Raw genomic sequence first — 14,356 nt, forward strand, 5'->3', positions numbered from 1 at the left:
CACGTTTTCTTCAACAAACTCTGAGTTTCTCTCCCGACTGTTTCCATCCTGCTGTGTCTGAGCCAACTGACTGACATGTTTCATTTCCACGTTCATAAAGCTGCTATTGAACCTCACAGCAGAAGGAATTGGTTTATTTTTATTAACACTTTATTACCAATTTAAGATTATTGTAGCACCGTTTTTCTCTCGATGCCCAATGGTTTGTCAGAATTGCTCTGAAGCAGATGGGAAGTCTTTTTCGACGGCCTCTCCAAACTCACATGCTGGAATTCTTGTTTCAACCACCACCTGGGCTGCATTTCGCTTGGCCTGCTGATACGTGTCAGCTGCTTCTGAGAGGCTACCCCTCTGCCAGGGGGTTCCCAGCACACCCCATGTTTAGGTGTGCTAAGCCTGTCCTGCATCCTCCCCTGCCGTGTCCCCCCTTCCTTACCAAAGAGGTGATGTTGTATGTCTCAATAGCAGGGATTGGTCCATCAGTGCTCTTCCTTTAACCGCAATCAGACACACGATGCACCCAACCCTAACACCACCTCCTGCTGGTGGTGGGCCTACAGTGACCATGCAGCTTCTGCAGGCTGCACCTGGCCAGGCCCCATGGGCTAAAGCCAGAGGGCCAGGCACTCTCCATTGCACTCCCTCCCCAGGCCTGGCTCCAGGTAGGACCCCGGTAACCCTTTCCCAAGCAGGGACACAGGTAAGTAAGTAAAGTGTATTTACATACACCGACCTGAAGACAGAAAAGCTCATGAAGTTTTGTTACTCGGGGGAGTCCATTGAATCACTCATTGTCTGCCCCATCACCCAGGACCTATTTGTCTTGGGAGACCCTCGTCAACATAGCCTCTGAGATCACGGGGCACATAAACCCTTCTACCTAAATAAGTTAGCAATTCCCGAAGGAAAAAGTGGCGTTTTACTCACATGGGGTATAGTGGGGGTGGGGTACTGCTGACATCAACTGGGGACATTGTTGGGCAGTGGAAGAAGTATTTTGAGGACCTCTTCACCACTAACACGTCTTCTGTAGAGGAGAAACAGTCTGAGGATGAGGAGAACAACTTGCTCATCTGTAGGGACGAGGTCACTAAGGCTGTTAATCTTCCTCTTGTGTTCCCCTTGTTGCATAGATCATGGTAATAGTCCTGGCACTAAACAGTGTATACTATATTTCTCTGAGTGTGCTGGGGACCCCGTGCTTGGGGTGGACCAGTTTGGTTGTTTGAAAGCCACAGATGCGTCTCAGCTGTTCTGATTCTCCTGACATATATAAGGCATCACTACGGGTTTTCTCTTAGGCACCGGTTGTCCTTCTGTCCTGGATCGGCTGGAGCTTTCAGTCCAGCTGGGATAACCACATTTACTCAGGGCCTTCTTGATGTTCTTCTGCCTCCCTGGCTGCTGTGTCTGTGGGGATGATGTTCGCTCTGTGTTGTAGCGTCCTGATGACACCCAGTTTGTGCTCCAATGGATGGCAACCTGATCCGTATGCACTGGTTTACGGTACACGTCGACTTTAAATGTCCCCCATTGCTGACGGGAATTTCACAGGCTATCCTCCATGGTGAACTTGATGTGTTTGTCCACTGAGATAATGTGATCAGGGGATTTCGGTACATCCTGAGATTTGATTAAAATGTCTTAAGGAGTGGAAAAGTTATTTTGAATTTAATGGCAGGAATATGCCAGACAGAGCCATGTTTACCAACGTAAGCACTTTGGTGTACCTTCGGTTTTAAATGTGCTATATAAGTAAAGTTGTATTGTAACGTGTGTCATCTTCTCTTCTTCAGCAGCTTATAAACATCTGGAAACTGAAGAGCCCAGTTGCTGGACTTTGTTGTAGAATGTGAGAACTTGTAGAATAAAACTTGAGAATGTGTCGTTTTTAATTTACAGTTACAGAAAAAAGTATGAAAGTACTGAGGAAGACTCTTTGAAGGAAACTTACCATGGCTCCCTGTGGTTGTCAGTCCAGCATGACCTCTTGGTCTTCTGCCTTCTGATTGGCTGACCTCCACTTCTCCAGTTCCTTGAACGTCCCCATTGTTCTGAGTACTGGACAGTCAGAGTGCTGTCACACGAGTAATTCTTATGTTGGCAAAGAGAAAGTACCACTTATAAGCAATTCCGATCATTAACGAGAAGTTAATGGCCTTGTAAAGTTAAAAGGCACTGTAGACCCTTCAGCACGACCCTTTAAAAAAAGTGAGTGTATATATACATGTTTGAGTTTGTATGCATAATTTGGACCCTGTTCGAATTAAAGAAAGTCTAAAATCAATTCAAACTTGTGCACACATTTCCTGTTTTTTAATGTCATTAATAATGTATGCTGTACAATCTTTCCACCCTGGAAAAAAAAAACACAAGAAACAAAGAAATCACTAAGTAGATTTTTTTTGTTTGAAGTTTTAAATCAGCAAACAAATTTTACTATCAGACAAAACAAATTTCCCAAGTGTGGGACTAATAAAGGTTATCTTATCTTATCTTATCTTATCTTATAACCCAGGTAAGTACAAAAGGCAGTTTTAAAATTTCATTTATTTCATTTATTAACGGGAAAAGCTGCACGTGCCTTGGTATAAAAAAGTGATTGACCCCTGAACTTAATAACTGGTTGAGCCACTGTTGGCAGTCACAGCAGCACAGGAACAGAGCAGGAGGGAGGAGACAGCCAGGAGCACCAGCAAGAGACAGCATCGACACTTTAGAAAGGTACAGTAAAGAAAATAAGTGACACCAAGAAAAGAAGTAAAATCTTTAACCATTTCAATTATATTAACAATACAAAGGCAGAGTGTAGAGTCTGCAAGAAAAGGATATCATACAGAGCCAGCTCCACATACAGCCTGCACAGCAGCCTGAGAACTGTCCACCCATCAGTGCAATGGGAAGATAAAACACAGTTGAGTGGGTTATTAATGAAGGTGCCAGTGTGTCTACTGCAACTGCTGCTGCTTCACCTACAGCATCATGCAGTACACCACCACAAGCGCCTAAACAACCCAGAGCTCTATGAGACGGTTTTTGCAGAAGTCTGTGACCCAGCAAGACAGAACTCAAGTCATGAAGAGTTGGCAAAAATGACTGCACTTAATTTCCAACCATTTTCAGTTGTGGATGATAAAGTTTTCAGGAAGTTTATTCATGCACTAAATCTTATTTTATATTGTTGTTGATAATAAATTAATTAAAGCAACAAAACAACCTGAAGTGCCGCTTGGGAGCCGAAAGAGCCGGCTCTTTTTAGTGAGTCGAGCCGAAAGAGTATGTTCTCTAAAAAGAGCCGGAAATCCCATCACTGCATCACAAAATATTTTTCTCAGAATTGTTTGGGATGTTTTTTGGTAAATCTCAGATGAGCTGTGTGTTCTTTCCGGTTCTTGCTTCAGTAATAACATCCGAAACAAAATAATAACCGGTTATATCTACTGTTACTTTTATTGCTAACTTTAATATCTTACATCTGCCACTGACGTTACTCTGGCAAAATCTCGTAGATGGCGACATTAAGTCTTTAACACTTCAGCACAACTTCAAATTTGTTTTTACGACCGAGCGCAGACGTCAAGAACGGAAAGACGGTTCTTGAAGGTTCGCTGGTGTTCATATTAAAGGTGCAGTAACGGGACAGCCTGCTAACGGTTCCTCTGCCTGCATTCGTGCATGTGAAACGCATGACACAGCATCAGTCTCCTGCAGGGGCAGGATACACCCGAACACACCCCGCTGCAGTCTGCAGAGCATCCGCACTCACGGCAGGCTTGGTGCTTTCCTAAAGCTGCTCAGTATCTTCTGGAAAAACGCGACACAGCTCAGGTAAGATCGTTCACTGCAGTCATCGGTGCTTGGTTATGGACACTGCGGGTTTTTTATTTTTCTCATTTTGTTTGTTTGTTCTTCCCTTTTCTTTTTTCTTCGTCTTCATAAATATATAGATATATGTACATCAGTGTGAGTTAAACACTGTGATGTGTGGGAATGTCCAAAAACTAGGCAGTGTGATGTTATTCTCATGTTGTGGTGCAGCGGTGCCAGATCTGACTGCGGTCCTGCGCAGCTCTGCTTTATTTTTAACTGCAGAAACATCATCATCAGCGTCTCTGTAGGCTACACATGCATTCATACATTCTAGCTCATTCATACAATAATTTAAAGGCTCGATCTGGAAAATGAGTCAGCACATGAATCATTATGATAATCACAGATTTGCAGTCTGCCAGTAGCTGCATCGCTCCTTTGCTGATCCATCAGTGTTATTACTGCTAAAAGTCGAGCCTGTGACCTTGACAGAGACAGTCTGGAGACATTTTAGTTTTATACAGGGGACAGGTTCACTGATCTTATAGTGGAAACAGTAAAGACTTGATGATTTCTTGATGTACCCTAAATTTACTAATACAGTAATCAGAGAGTTTCAGTTTTGCAGTACTTTGCAGGACCTGCATGTGTCCGTGAGCAGCCTGTAGGTGGATGCACAACACCTCCAACTAGCAGACATGAGGTCAGGATACAAGGCAAACAAAAAGAACATGGAGTCCACAGTGACAGAGGCGAGAACATCTCAGTGCAGCAGCCCGTCCAAGTGCACTGATCCCAACACGGGACAGCATGCACCTGCAGCTGGATCCTAACACGGGACAGCATGCACCTGCAGCTGGATCCTAACACGGGACAGCATGCACCTGCAGCTGTAGCAGCAGTTTAAAAAGTAGCACCACGTGCTGAATGGACACAGTCCTGCTGTTTAAATATGATCCATTTTTCTTTTGCGTCTCTTTACTTTGACTCAGTCTGTTCTACCTGCTGTTCTGGGCTGTATATTGAAAGCTGTTGTTTCCCCGTCAGCAGCAGGATGGCTCATGAAGAAAAGAATCCGCTGCCTCCAGCAGGGACGCTCTCTGAGGGACAGCGACAGTCCCTCTTTAAGATGGAGCCCAAGACTCTAGGGGTAAAGAAAACCATTCAAAGTCTGTGACGTGTACATAGGAACAGATGTCTGTTTATACATAACACTTGGGTATTTTCAAAGCAATATTTGGGACATATTCAGTGCATTTTTCCTCATTAAGAAGTTTCAAATGTATTGCATGATGTGCTGATGACTTTTTCTGGCGACTCTTCTCAGGCCATCCAGATTGTTATCGGGATTTTGATCCTTTGTCTGAGCGCGTCTGTGCTCCAGGTTCACGAAGTCCACTTTACCGGAGATGTGGCTCTTTTCCTCATCGTTGTCGTACAGGTCAGTGTGGCGAAAGCTCCAGCAGCTACTTTTAGATTTGGTCAGGTCACGTCATCATGTTATACTCATCAGCTGCGTCTGACTTCACTGTAATGCACCAGGTGACTGTGTCTGGGTCAGTGCTGGTCCACAGTGGGAGGAGACCTACTCTTTTCTGGGTGAGTCTGTGCCATGCATGAAAATGCATTTCTGCATTCAAAGTCAGCAAAAGCAGCTGTTCAGGGTTCCTTGTATGTAACTATATTTGCATTGCATAAATTCTTTTCTGATCTGCTTTTTAAATTTCTAATTGATTTATTATCCTTAAATCTATTTCTAATCGGTGTATTTTTGCCATTTATTTATGTGCTGATTTAGGATCTCTTAGTTAGTTTTGGGGGAACTTATGATATCAAGCTGAAGAATCTGTAGATATGTAGTACTTTACAAACAAACCACTTCTCTTGGGTTTGTTTGTGAACCAGCAGAACAAAAGGCAGTGGTTCTGTTTGTATGGATGAGGACAAGATGCATCCATAATGAGAAAAATCATTTCAACCAGTTACCAGCAGTGTAGACTTTCAGCTTTAATCCAGGTTTTATGTCGGGTGTTTAAGAATTACAATAGCACAGGTCTACAACCAAAGAGCTGCGTAGGACTTTCTGACTGTTTCATGTAGATTGAAACCAGGAAAAATAATTTCAAAATTCCATCTCATCAGGTTTTCTTGCAAAACTCGTGTTTTTAGTTTAATAAACAATTTCCCTTTTTAAACTGATTAAAAAAACACATCCAAAAATGATTTCTTCTAATAATTTCATATTTCTAAGAGCGAGACTCACGAGAAATGCAAATGGAAAATGTGAGGAGGGAACCAGAGGATGGAAAGCAAAAGTGTGAAGTTTCTCAGACAAAAAGAGTAAATATGTAGCGATAAATATATCATGAAGGAAAAGTTTTTTTCTTTGTTCAATTGTAAGAAAAATTATTCATAGTTGTAATAAAATATTGATTTTTTTCATCACTGTTGTGCTTTTTTCATGTAAACTCCTCACGCTTTGCCAAAAAAGCTGTACATGGTGGAGGGAAGTGAAGGTCATTTTTGGATTCAGCTCCCTGAAAAACATCACCAAAAATATCCCAGCAGAAAAAACAGGTTTTTGCAGACCTGTGTCCCTGATCTTTACACTGTCAGAAACAATTGAACTGTTGACTGAAAGTTGACTCTTCTCTGCTTTAACTTTGTGGATGAGAAGAGAACAAAGTGTTCACCTGCTATGTAGGCACGTTTTAACTGCATCTTCAAGATACGAAGGATTGTAAGATAAGTGTTTTCATCTAAAAGACGAACGAAGGAGAATAAGCGACCGGCATCTGGATAAAACTCCTCACGTCAAACTGAAGTCAGGGCTCATGAAAACGTGCATGAACATGTTATCAGTGTTGTTAAGGAGGACACTTTAAAGGTGGAGTGTACGTCCCATTTGGACAGTCACATTCAAAAGTGATTCAACTTGACGTAGCATAATAACACATTAGCCTTACAGGTTGTGCGTGGTTTGTGTCTGAATAATACGATTGTTGCTTGCAGGTGAAATGTGTCCTGGTGCTTCATCTCATCAGTGCTGCGTTTGCCACCGCTGCCCTGGGTCTAATGTCCAAGCACCTCCCCTACCGCCAGGACTCTTACCACTGTGAACACTGCCGTAAACTGGAGCTACATGCTGTGGTATTGTCTTTAAATAACAACAGAGAGAAGCTAGTAACACATAAACATTGATTTATTGAGTGTTCATATTTTAAGGCCGAATATTAACTGTCTTTGATGACAATGTGTGACACTCTCTGGCTCTGCAGCACACAGTGTTACACTTTGGTTAGGAGCAGCATCTGCAGGACATCTAACATAATATCGTTCAGATGTACTTGCAGTTTGTCAAATAGAAACTGCCTAAAAAACATCACCAGCAAAGGTTTGGGGCTAAGATGCTGGGATTTGACGTTTTTGGGATAAATTTGTCTTGCCTGGTGCAAGACTGAAACAATGTTTGCAGGACATGCTGTAAAGATATTTATCAAAGAAAGTCCAGCTAGAAAAAAGATACAGTAAGTACGTTTACAGTCATGTCAGCAGCCGTTATCCTGGCAGTTCCTCTTTTTGTCATTTTAAGTGTTTTTCATGTGACGTCTTGAGCATTGATTGAGAACAGCCTGCTAGAGCAACTGCTTTTGTTGGGATATCCGGTGGTTGCCAGAGGGTCACTGACCAGTCTGTGGGCCTGGATGACTGGGGCTTCATAGTGCTGTGGGGGGGCTCCCAAAATTTCAAGATACTCCTGCTGGTGGTAGAACAAAACACAACACTGAGCCTTCTTTTTCCAAGCTGTTAAGACAACCCTGACCTGAAAAGCTGCACAGACATGCACTGTAATGCCAAACGTAATGAACTGAATCCAGATGTTCCACAGCTGTAGACAGTTAAACAGCTATGCATGCAGACTGCTTCTACAGACATTGTGATAGGATGCCACCTGTGTAAGACGTCCACTCATGAAATTTCCTCATTGTCAACTATTTATTGTATTATAACAAAGTGGAAGCGATTGGGAAGCGACTTTTTGGAGAGTCAGCTGCTGCAGACCTCCAAACTTCATGTAGTTTCAGATTAGCTCGCGAAGAGTGCGTAGAGAGCTTCATGGAACAGGTTTCCACGGCCAAGCAGCCGCATCCCCCCTTACAACCCAAAGAGCAACGCAAAGCATGCGATGCAGTGGTGCAAGAGCGGAGACTGCAAGCCAGGCCAGACCTCACAAACCTGCTTCAGTAGAAATGGTCAAAAATTCAAACTTCACTTGAACTAGATTCGGCTGTCAAGTAGGCTACAGTAGATTTAAGCTAGTGACAGAGCTTGATTGGCTGATGGTAACTTGATTAACTTTAATCCCTTTTCTTAAGTATTCTTATTCATCTCTAGGCATGAAAAGATGAATAAGAATACTTCAGAAAAATCTTGACCGAGGTTGTCATAATTCATGCATGACAGGGTTAAATAACAACAATTACAATGAAACGCGTCGCACATCTATAGTCACATTAAACGAGCAGCGGGTGGCAGGGTGTGGAGTGACACACCAGTGTCCAATGTAGTGGTTAATGTGCAAGTACACCATCAACACTGACACAAACACAGGGAAACAGCCTTTGAACAGCTGTAACTGTAGTGACCACGGTGAAAGGGTTAAAACAATTTTGAATGCACAGTCGCCAAATTCAATGTGCATTCCTGTAAAAATAATGAAGCAGGAGGTGGGTGCAGGTGGATGTTAATGTTCAAAAAAGGGATTCATGACAGTGACTGATTTTCTTATGTTGTTAAGTTTAATATGTCCTATATTAAACTACAGCAGCAGCTCATCACACATTCCTGTGCATGAATCTTCTGCCCGTTGTATTTTGTGTTTAAAGTGCTACATGTACCCTTTCAGTACATGTGTTAGAGACCTTCGACCTTAGAAATCTTTCATCATACTATTAGCAACCATTTTCCCAGCGACTGCCATCGATCTCTAGCATCCACTTGCCACATTTGATCCTGCATCGTCACCATAATTGTCATCCAAAATGGCACGTGAGTTAATAATAATAATGGATTGGATTTATATAGCGCTTTTCAAGGCACCCAAAGCGCTTTACAATGCCACTTTTCATTCACTCTCACATGGTGGAGGCAGCTACAGTTGTAGCCACAGCTGCCCTGGGGCAGACTGACAGAAGCGAGGCTGCCATATCGCGCCATCGGCCCCTCTGGCCAACACCAGTAGGCAAGTAGGGTAAAGTGTCTTGCCCAGGGACACAACGACCAGGACAGAGAGCCCAGGGATCGAACCGGCGACCTTCCGGTTACAGATGCGATTCCCAACCCCCTGAGCCACGGTCGCCCGGTTAGTGCAAAACCTCAATAAATGCATGTGAAATAAGGCCAGCTGCCAAAACAAATCTATGTTTAGGGGTTAAGGTGTGCCGGAATGATCCAGAATGTTGTTCTGGGACCTTCACTTGATGACCAATTAAATCTGAAAGGCACATTAATATATATCACTGTCAGAGGACTTAGTATTTGGTGGCAGCTCAGTAATAATAACATAAAGACATTCGCTCGCTTCCACCATCAACACATCCTCTTGTTCTTCACCTCCCTGTCACGTGTTCACAGTAAATGAACTGCGCTTTATTCAAAGCGTACAATGCAACAATCACTGTTTCTATGCTTTGTGTCTTTGCTATCTACTATTCATACTCTGATGATGCATCGGAGAGCAACGTGGGGCTGATATCTTGCCCAAGATTGGCATTCAGACTAGGAGGAGCCAGGGACTGAACCACGACCTTGCGATCAGTAGATGACCGGCGCTTCCTCCTGAGCTACAGCCACCACTTTATATCTGCTCCCAGCCACAGCGCAGATATAAAGTCGTGATCTGCACTTTCTAGTGTTAGATTTATCCAGCAGCAGGCGTAAACAATGCTGTTTGTTGTTTAAGTGGGAGGTCATCATCAACACACAGTGTAGTTAGGTTGTTGCAGTATGTCTGCTAACCAAATGTACAGTTGTTTATTTCCTGGGCATAGAAAGAAAACGTTGTTAATGTTGACAGAAGGTGAAAGACGTCAGGAGAGATTAACAGGAAACTTAAGGACCGATCAGAAAGTGACATTTGACACTTACTGTCCTAATTCATTTGAAAGTTCTTGCATCAGATCATGATGTGCTGCTGGGGTTATGATTGTGCAAAACAAAATGAAATGTGCTAATTTTGTGCTATGCAAACTTTGCATGGAAACATGGTCGCACCACTGCAAGTTTGCTGCAGGATAAACTGCTCAGTTTGCAGGATTGTGGTGACGTTCACACCAATGTACACGACAGTAGCCGACATCAATTTATATTTAAGGTTGATGCTGATTAGATTCACTCACTGAATTCGACCTTTTCTACTAACTTTATAGTGTCCGGAAAATCAGCCACACAGCTCATGAAACATCTGCTTATATCTTGTTGAATTCAGTTGCACAAAAAGTAGTGACTATCAGGTGATCGCAGCCTCTACATCTGATCTTCCCTTTAAGCCCTGCCTGTTTCTGTGCTGTGCATCTTAAAGCTGATACTGCACCTCTTTGTTAAATATCAACAGTGGCTCTTTGATGCCAGAGAGGATGTTGGGGTGGTGCTGGTGGTATCAGAAACACAATACAACAGGGAAATGCAGCGTATGTTAAGTTGTTGATTAACAAGAACTGGACTCACGTCTTGTAAACAACATTTCTCTCTTTCTGAGAAACAGACAGTACAGAAACATCACACATTTACATGTTGCAGAGTCACGTCACAAAATCAGCTGCACCACAACGTTGCTGAGTTGTGAACGGCAAAGAGGGTCGCCAAGTTAAAAGATACAGTCTGTGAATGTGGTTCCAATGTTTTGAATGTGTTGTAGAAAACAGGGAGTGCAACTTTTTTACACGGTCGATTTTTGACCACATAAAACTGTCACATGGCCACGTACACGGATGATGCATGTAATGCAGCATGCACAGAGCTGTCAGCAGGGTATAAATGTAGTTTTCCTTTAATAGAATCACATAACTTCATAGTTGACCCTGCACATTTTTAAAAAGGAGACTATGTTTCTTTGTCTTTACTGTCCACTGCAGCAACATTGTTTCAGGAAATGCACCGGGCTGATCGAGCAAAAGTGTAAAGTAAGTGACAGACTGTTGTTATAACTAATGTTTTGGAAGTCGTGTCTTTGAAGTGTGCATGTAGAAGATAGACATATATTTGGGTCAGACAAAAGATTTGTTGTTTTTGTGAGAACAATCACTGTCACTGAAACAAACATGGTTTTCTGATCATATATGTTCACACACGTCTCTCTCATGTTTCTCTAGCTATTGATTGATGGGATTCTGGGAACACTGGTTATATTCCTGGTGCTTGAGCTGCTAATCTGCATCACTGCCATGCTGTTTGGACTCAGCGTCCTAGCTGCTGGTGGCAGCCAGGTAAGCCTTGATACCTTAAAGCAGGAGTGGGGACCTCCAGGCTTCAAGGCTTTAGATGTGTCCTCGATCCATCACAGCTGGTTTAAACGACTAAATCACCTCCTCAACATGTCCTGAAGTTCTCCAGAGGCCTGCTAATGAACTAATCCTTTGATTCAGGTGTTTTGACCCAGGGTGAGATCTAAACCTGCAGGACACCGGCCCCCGAGGCCCGGAGGTCCCCACCCCTGCATTAAAACCTAACTGAACAAGAATGCACCCACTAAAAAGTTACAGAGCTGATAAATATGCATTCATGTTAGAGCATTTGCCTTTAGTTCGATAACTCACCTGGTTTTCTCCTTAAATCTGTGAATAAATTTAGCATCATGTCATTGTTGTGGTTTGACTCTGATGAAATGAAGACTCGTGCATGCCACAGCATCACAACAGAGATGTATGCGTGTGCTGCAGCAGGTGAAACCGCAGAGAAATCTTTGTGGTAACATCTGGTTGACTTTAGAAACAGGATGAAACATCAGATTCCACGGAGCTGTTTAAAGTTGGCCTGTTCAAAGAGCAACATGTCAAATCTACGTAAATGTGTGAATGTGTCGCACAGACTCCCAGTGAGGGACCCGTCTATCCGCAAACTCGCCCCCCACCTGTCCCAGCTGTGGAGACTGTTCAGGCCGTTCAGTCTGCTCGAGCTGCTGCTGAGCCAACTCAGGTAACACAACACCTGCGTGTAATACAAGGTGGCACCTGTGACTGAATGATCCTGCTTCTGGTGAGAGCATTAAGAATGACTTCCAGATTTCGATGCATAATCGGTGTGTGAGTGTATGCATGAATGTAATCTGTGCATAGGTTAAAGGTGCTGTATGAACTTGCATGTGCATATATATATATATACTTATATATGCACATGCATGAAACACACTTTGAGTGCTCAGAGTAGAAAAGTGTGATTTGTTTACAGCCTGCTGTCGGTGCCTTTACTGATCTGGAATAAGAATCTGATTTATGATCGTCACATCAGATTTGAACCCCGAGGGTTTTCACCTCGTGCCCTTTAACCCTCTACTATTACCTACAGTATGCTGATACATACACTGACACCGGACTGCTCTCTTCGTGTCAGCAGGTGGCTGTAGTTGTGACAGAACCTGACTCAGAGCAGGTAGAGGACATCTCCACCCCACCCACTGAGCCCCAGGTGGAGCCAATAGAAACCGCAGAACCCTGAGCTCAGCGCACAGAGCTCACAGTGGTGTCATGTCAGTCACAAGAGACGGCTGAGTGTCAGCAGGGAAGCATATTCTGTATGTTATGTTGGAAAATAAATGTGAATGTTTAACAAGTTTCTGGCATGTTGTGATCACAGCATCAGTGTTAGTGCTGCTGTCCCTACAGTAAACTATGATGGAACAGTTTTATTACGAACGTTGACATGGTAGCACTTTATAATAATGTCACACTATTAAGCCTTATTAAGGTATTAACAAGTGGTTCATTCATCATTTACACAGCATTACTGCGCCGTAGTATGCCATTTATACTTCTGTCAATATCAAAACTTTACATGACTTAGTAAATGAATGAAGTTGTGAAATATAAAGAACAGAATTGGTCAACATTATAAAAGCAGCGGCTTTAGCCCCCTCTGTCACACTGTTCGCCTGCCCCAGCACTCCTGCTTGTAACTCAGGGTTTCTCTCATCAGCTGCTGGCGTGTAAGCCTCTGACTTACTTGTGCACTGAAATGTTCTCCAATGAGAACTCAAAGAGAGAAATATCTCCAAAAATATAACAGTCTCATAATTGTTCATTGTTTTTGGCAAATTAGGGAATAAGATGAGGTTTTCATAAAACCCGAGCAGTTAAATGCACAGAACAGATACGTGTATCTCCACAGTTAGCTTAGCAGATCAAATCTACCTGACACTGCTTTCATGTGTGGCTTCTTAGTCCTCTGTTCAAAACACTATAATATAGAATTAACTGTAAATGAATGTATGAAAGTTTTAATCTCACTGAAAATAAAATTACTGCTGCACAGATAAATCGCTCTCACCAGTCACTAAAGATTAGCTTGAAATGTTGAATTGTTACTAATATTTTTGTTTCGCGGGGTTGTTCTGTCGAGTCTGCAGGTTGTATATTAATGCAATATTAACCACAGCTTTGTCTTTTTTTCTATGTAATTTTGAGATCATTGTAAATCTTCCTCAGCATGCACACATAAGGCCACGATTCTGCTAAATAAAGTCAAGCTTTGTTTTATCTTTGTGTGATTATGTGTAATTAAATTCATGTTTGTGTGGAGAGCTGAATGTTGCTTATGGTGAAAAACAAGCTAGACAGTGAAAAAAGTTCAAATTAGCTCATGTAGTTTATGAGACTAGTGTCCATCATACTCTTGTGACATAATGTAACAACAATATGGCCAACATTAAATTTATTGCATTAATATGTGGAATATAATTAAAAAATTAACTAAAAAGTGACATTTAACTCAAGTAATAATTCAGTAATAATTTAGCAGTATTACACAGAATAATCTGTGAACGGGGCCACATTAGTACAGCATAAGCTTCTTTGTTACTTTATCCGCACAAATATGGAAAAAAAAAGTTTGCTATACCAAATATTATTTTATCTTCTCCACCACTACCTGCATTCAAACATTGTACAGGTCTGTGGTTTCGGTGCTGAGATAGCCGTGTATTTTATTTGAAACATGTCTGCCAACCTGAAATGATTACAGCTCCGTCCTGGCCCCTCACTGACACCTTCCTGGCTCCGCCACTCTTCAAACATTAGCATGAATTCTGTCTTACCTTTGCTGTCTCGCTTCCAAAACTTAATTAAACGCAATTAAATCGCACTAACTGAATAACTCCATTTCCCACAATGGCTCAGAGCAGAGACGTTTCACTTGAGCAGCATCAGTCTTTGCACAGGTTCAAAGGTGTGAGATGCTATAAAATACAAAACACATTTAGGCATTTTTCTGTGTTGAGTTATTTTGGCACGATAGCATCAACTGTAATATTTGCACGTCTGATGAAGTCTCACAG

General features: G+C 42.4%; 1 protein-coding gene across 5 annotated transcripts; it reads left to right on the plus strand.

Annotated features, from left to right (window-relative positions):
• Window positions 1–3,353: 3,353 nt before the first annotated feature.
• Window positions 3,354–13,559, plus strand: LOC147304564 (uncharacterized). 5 transcript variants are annotated; one of them, XM_086280533.1, is made up of 9 exons: window positions 3,354–3,828; window positions 4,858–4,960; window positions 5,138–5,251; window positions 5,353–5,409; window positions 6,823–6,960; window positions 10,944–10,991; window positions 11,181–11,294; window positions 11,896–12,003; window positions 12,418–13,559. In XM_086280533.1, exons 2-9 carry the CDS (start codon window positions 4,865–4,867, stop codon window positions 12,520–12,522), a joined length of 780 nt encoding a protein of 259 aa, XP_086136659.1. In that variant the 5' UTR covers window positions 3,354–3,828; window positions 4,858–4,864; the 3' UTR covers window positions 12,523–13,559. The 5 variants fall into 5 exon arrangements, with proteins under 5 accessions (XP_086136659.1, XP_086136661.1, XP_086136660.1 ...); XM_086280535.1 differs by having other exon boundaries at window positions 12,421–13,559; XM_086280534.1 differs by having other exon boundaries at window positions 4,861–4,960.
• The last annotated feature ends 797 nt before the right edge of the window (window positions 13,560–14,356 follow it).

The sequence above is a fragment of the Aulonocara sp. 'chitande type north' Nkhata Bay genome, linkage group LG22 (assembly GCF_057382095.1).
Source record: "Aulonocara sp. 'chitande type north' Nkhata Bay isolate Kocher_YH1m ecotype deep benthic linkage group LG22, A_spYH_male_GT1.1, whole genome shotgun sequence".
Lineage (NCBI taxonomy): Eukaryota > Metazoa > Chordata > Actinopteri > Cichliformes > Cichlidae > Aulonocara > Aulonocara sp. 'chitande type north' Nkhata Bay.

Excerpts from the sequence above, each read along its gene's own strand:
- LOC147304564 (XM_086280533.1), top strand. The coding sequence starts at position 4,865 with ATGGCTCATGAAGAAAAGAATCCGCTGCCTCCAGCAGGGACGCTCTCT. Across the intron at positions 4,961-5,137 it reads TGGAGCCCAAGACTCTAGGG|GCCATCCAGATTGTTATCGG; the intron begins GTAAAGAAAACC and ends GACTCTTCTCAG. Across the intron at positions 12,004-12,417 it reads CTGCTGCTGAGCCAACTCAG|CAGGTGGCTGTAGTTGTGAC; the intron begins GTAACACAACAC and ends TCTTCGTGTCAG.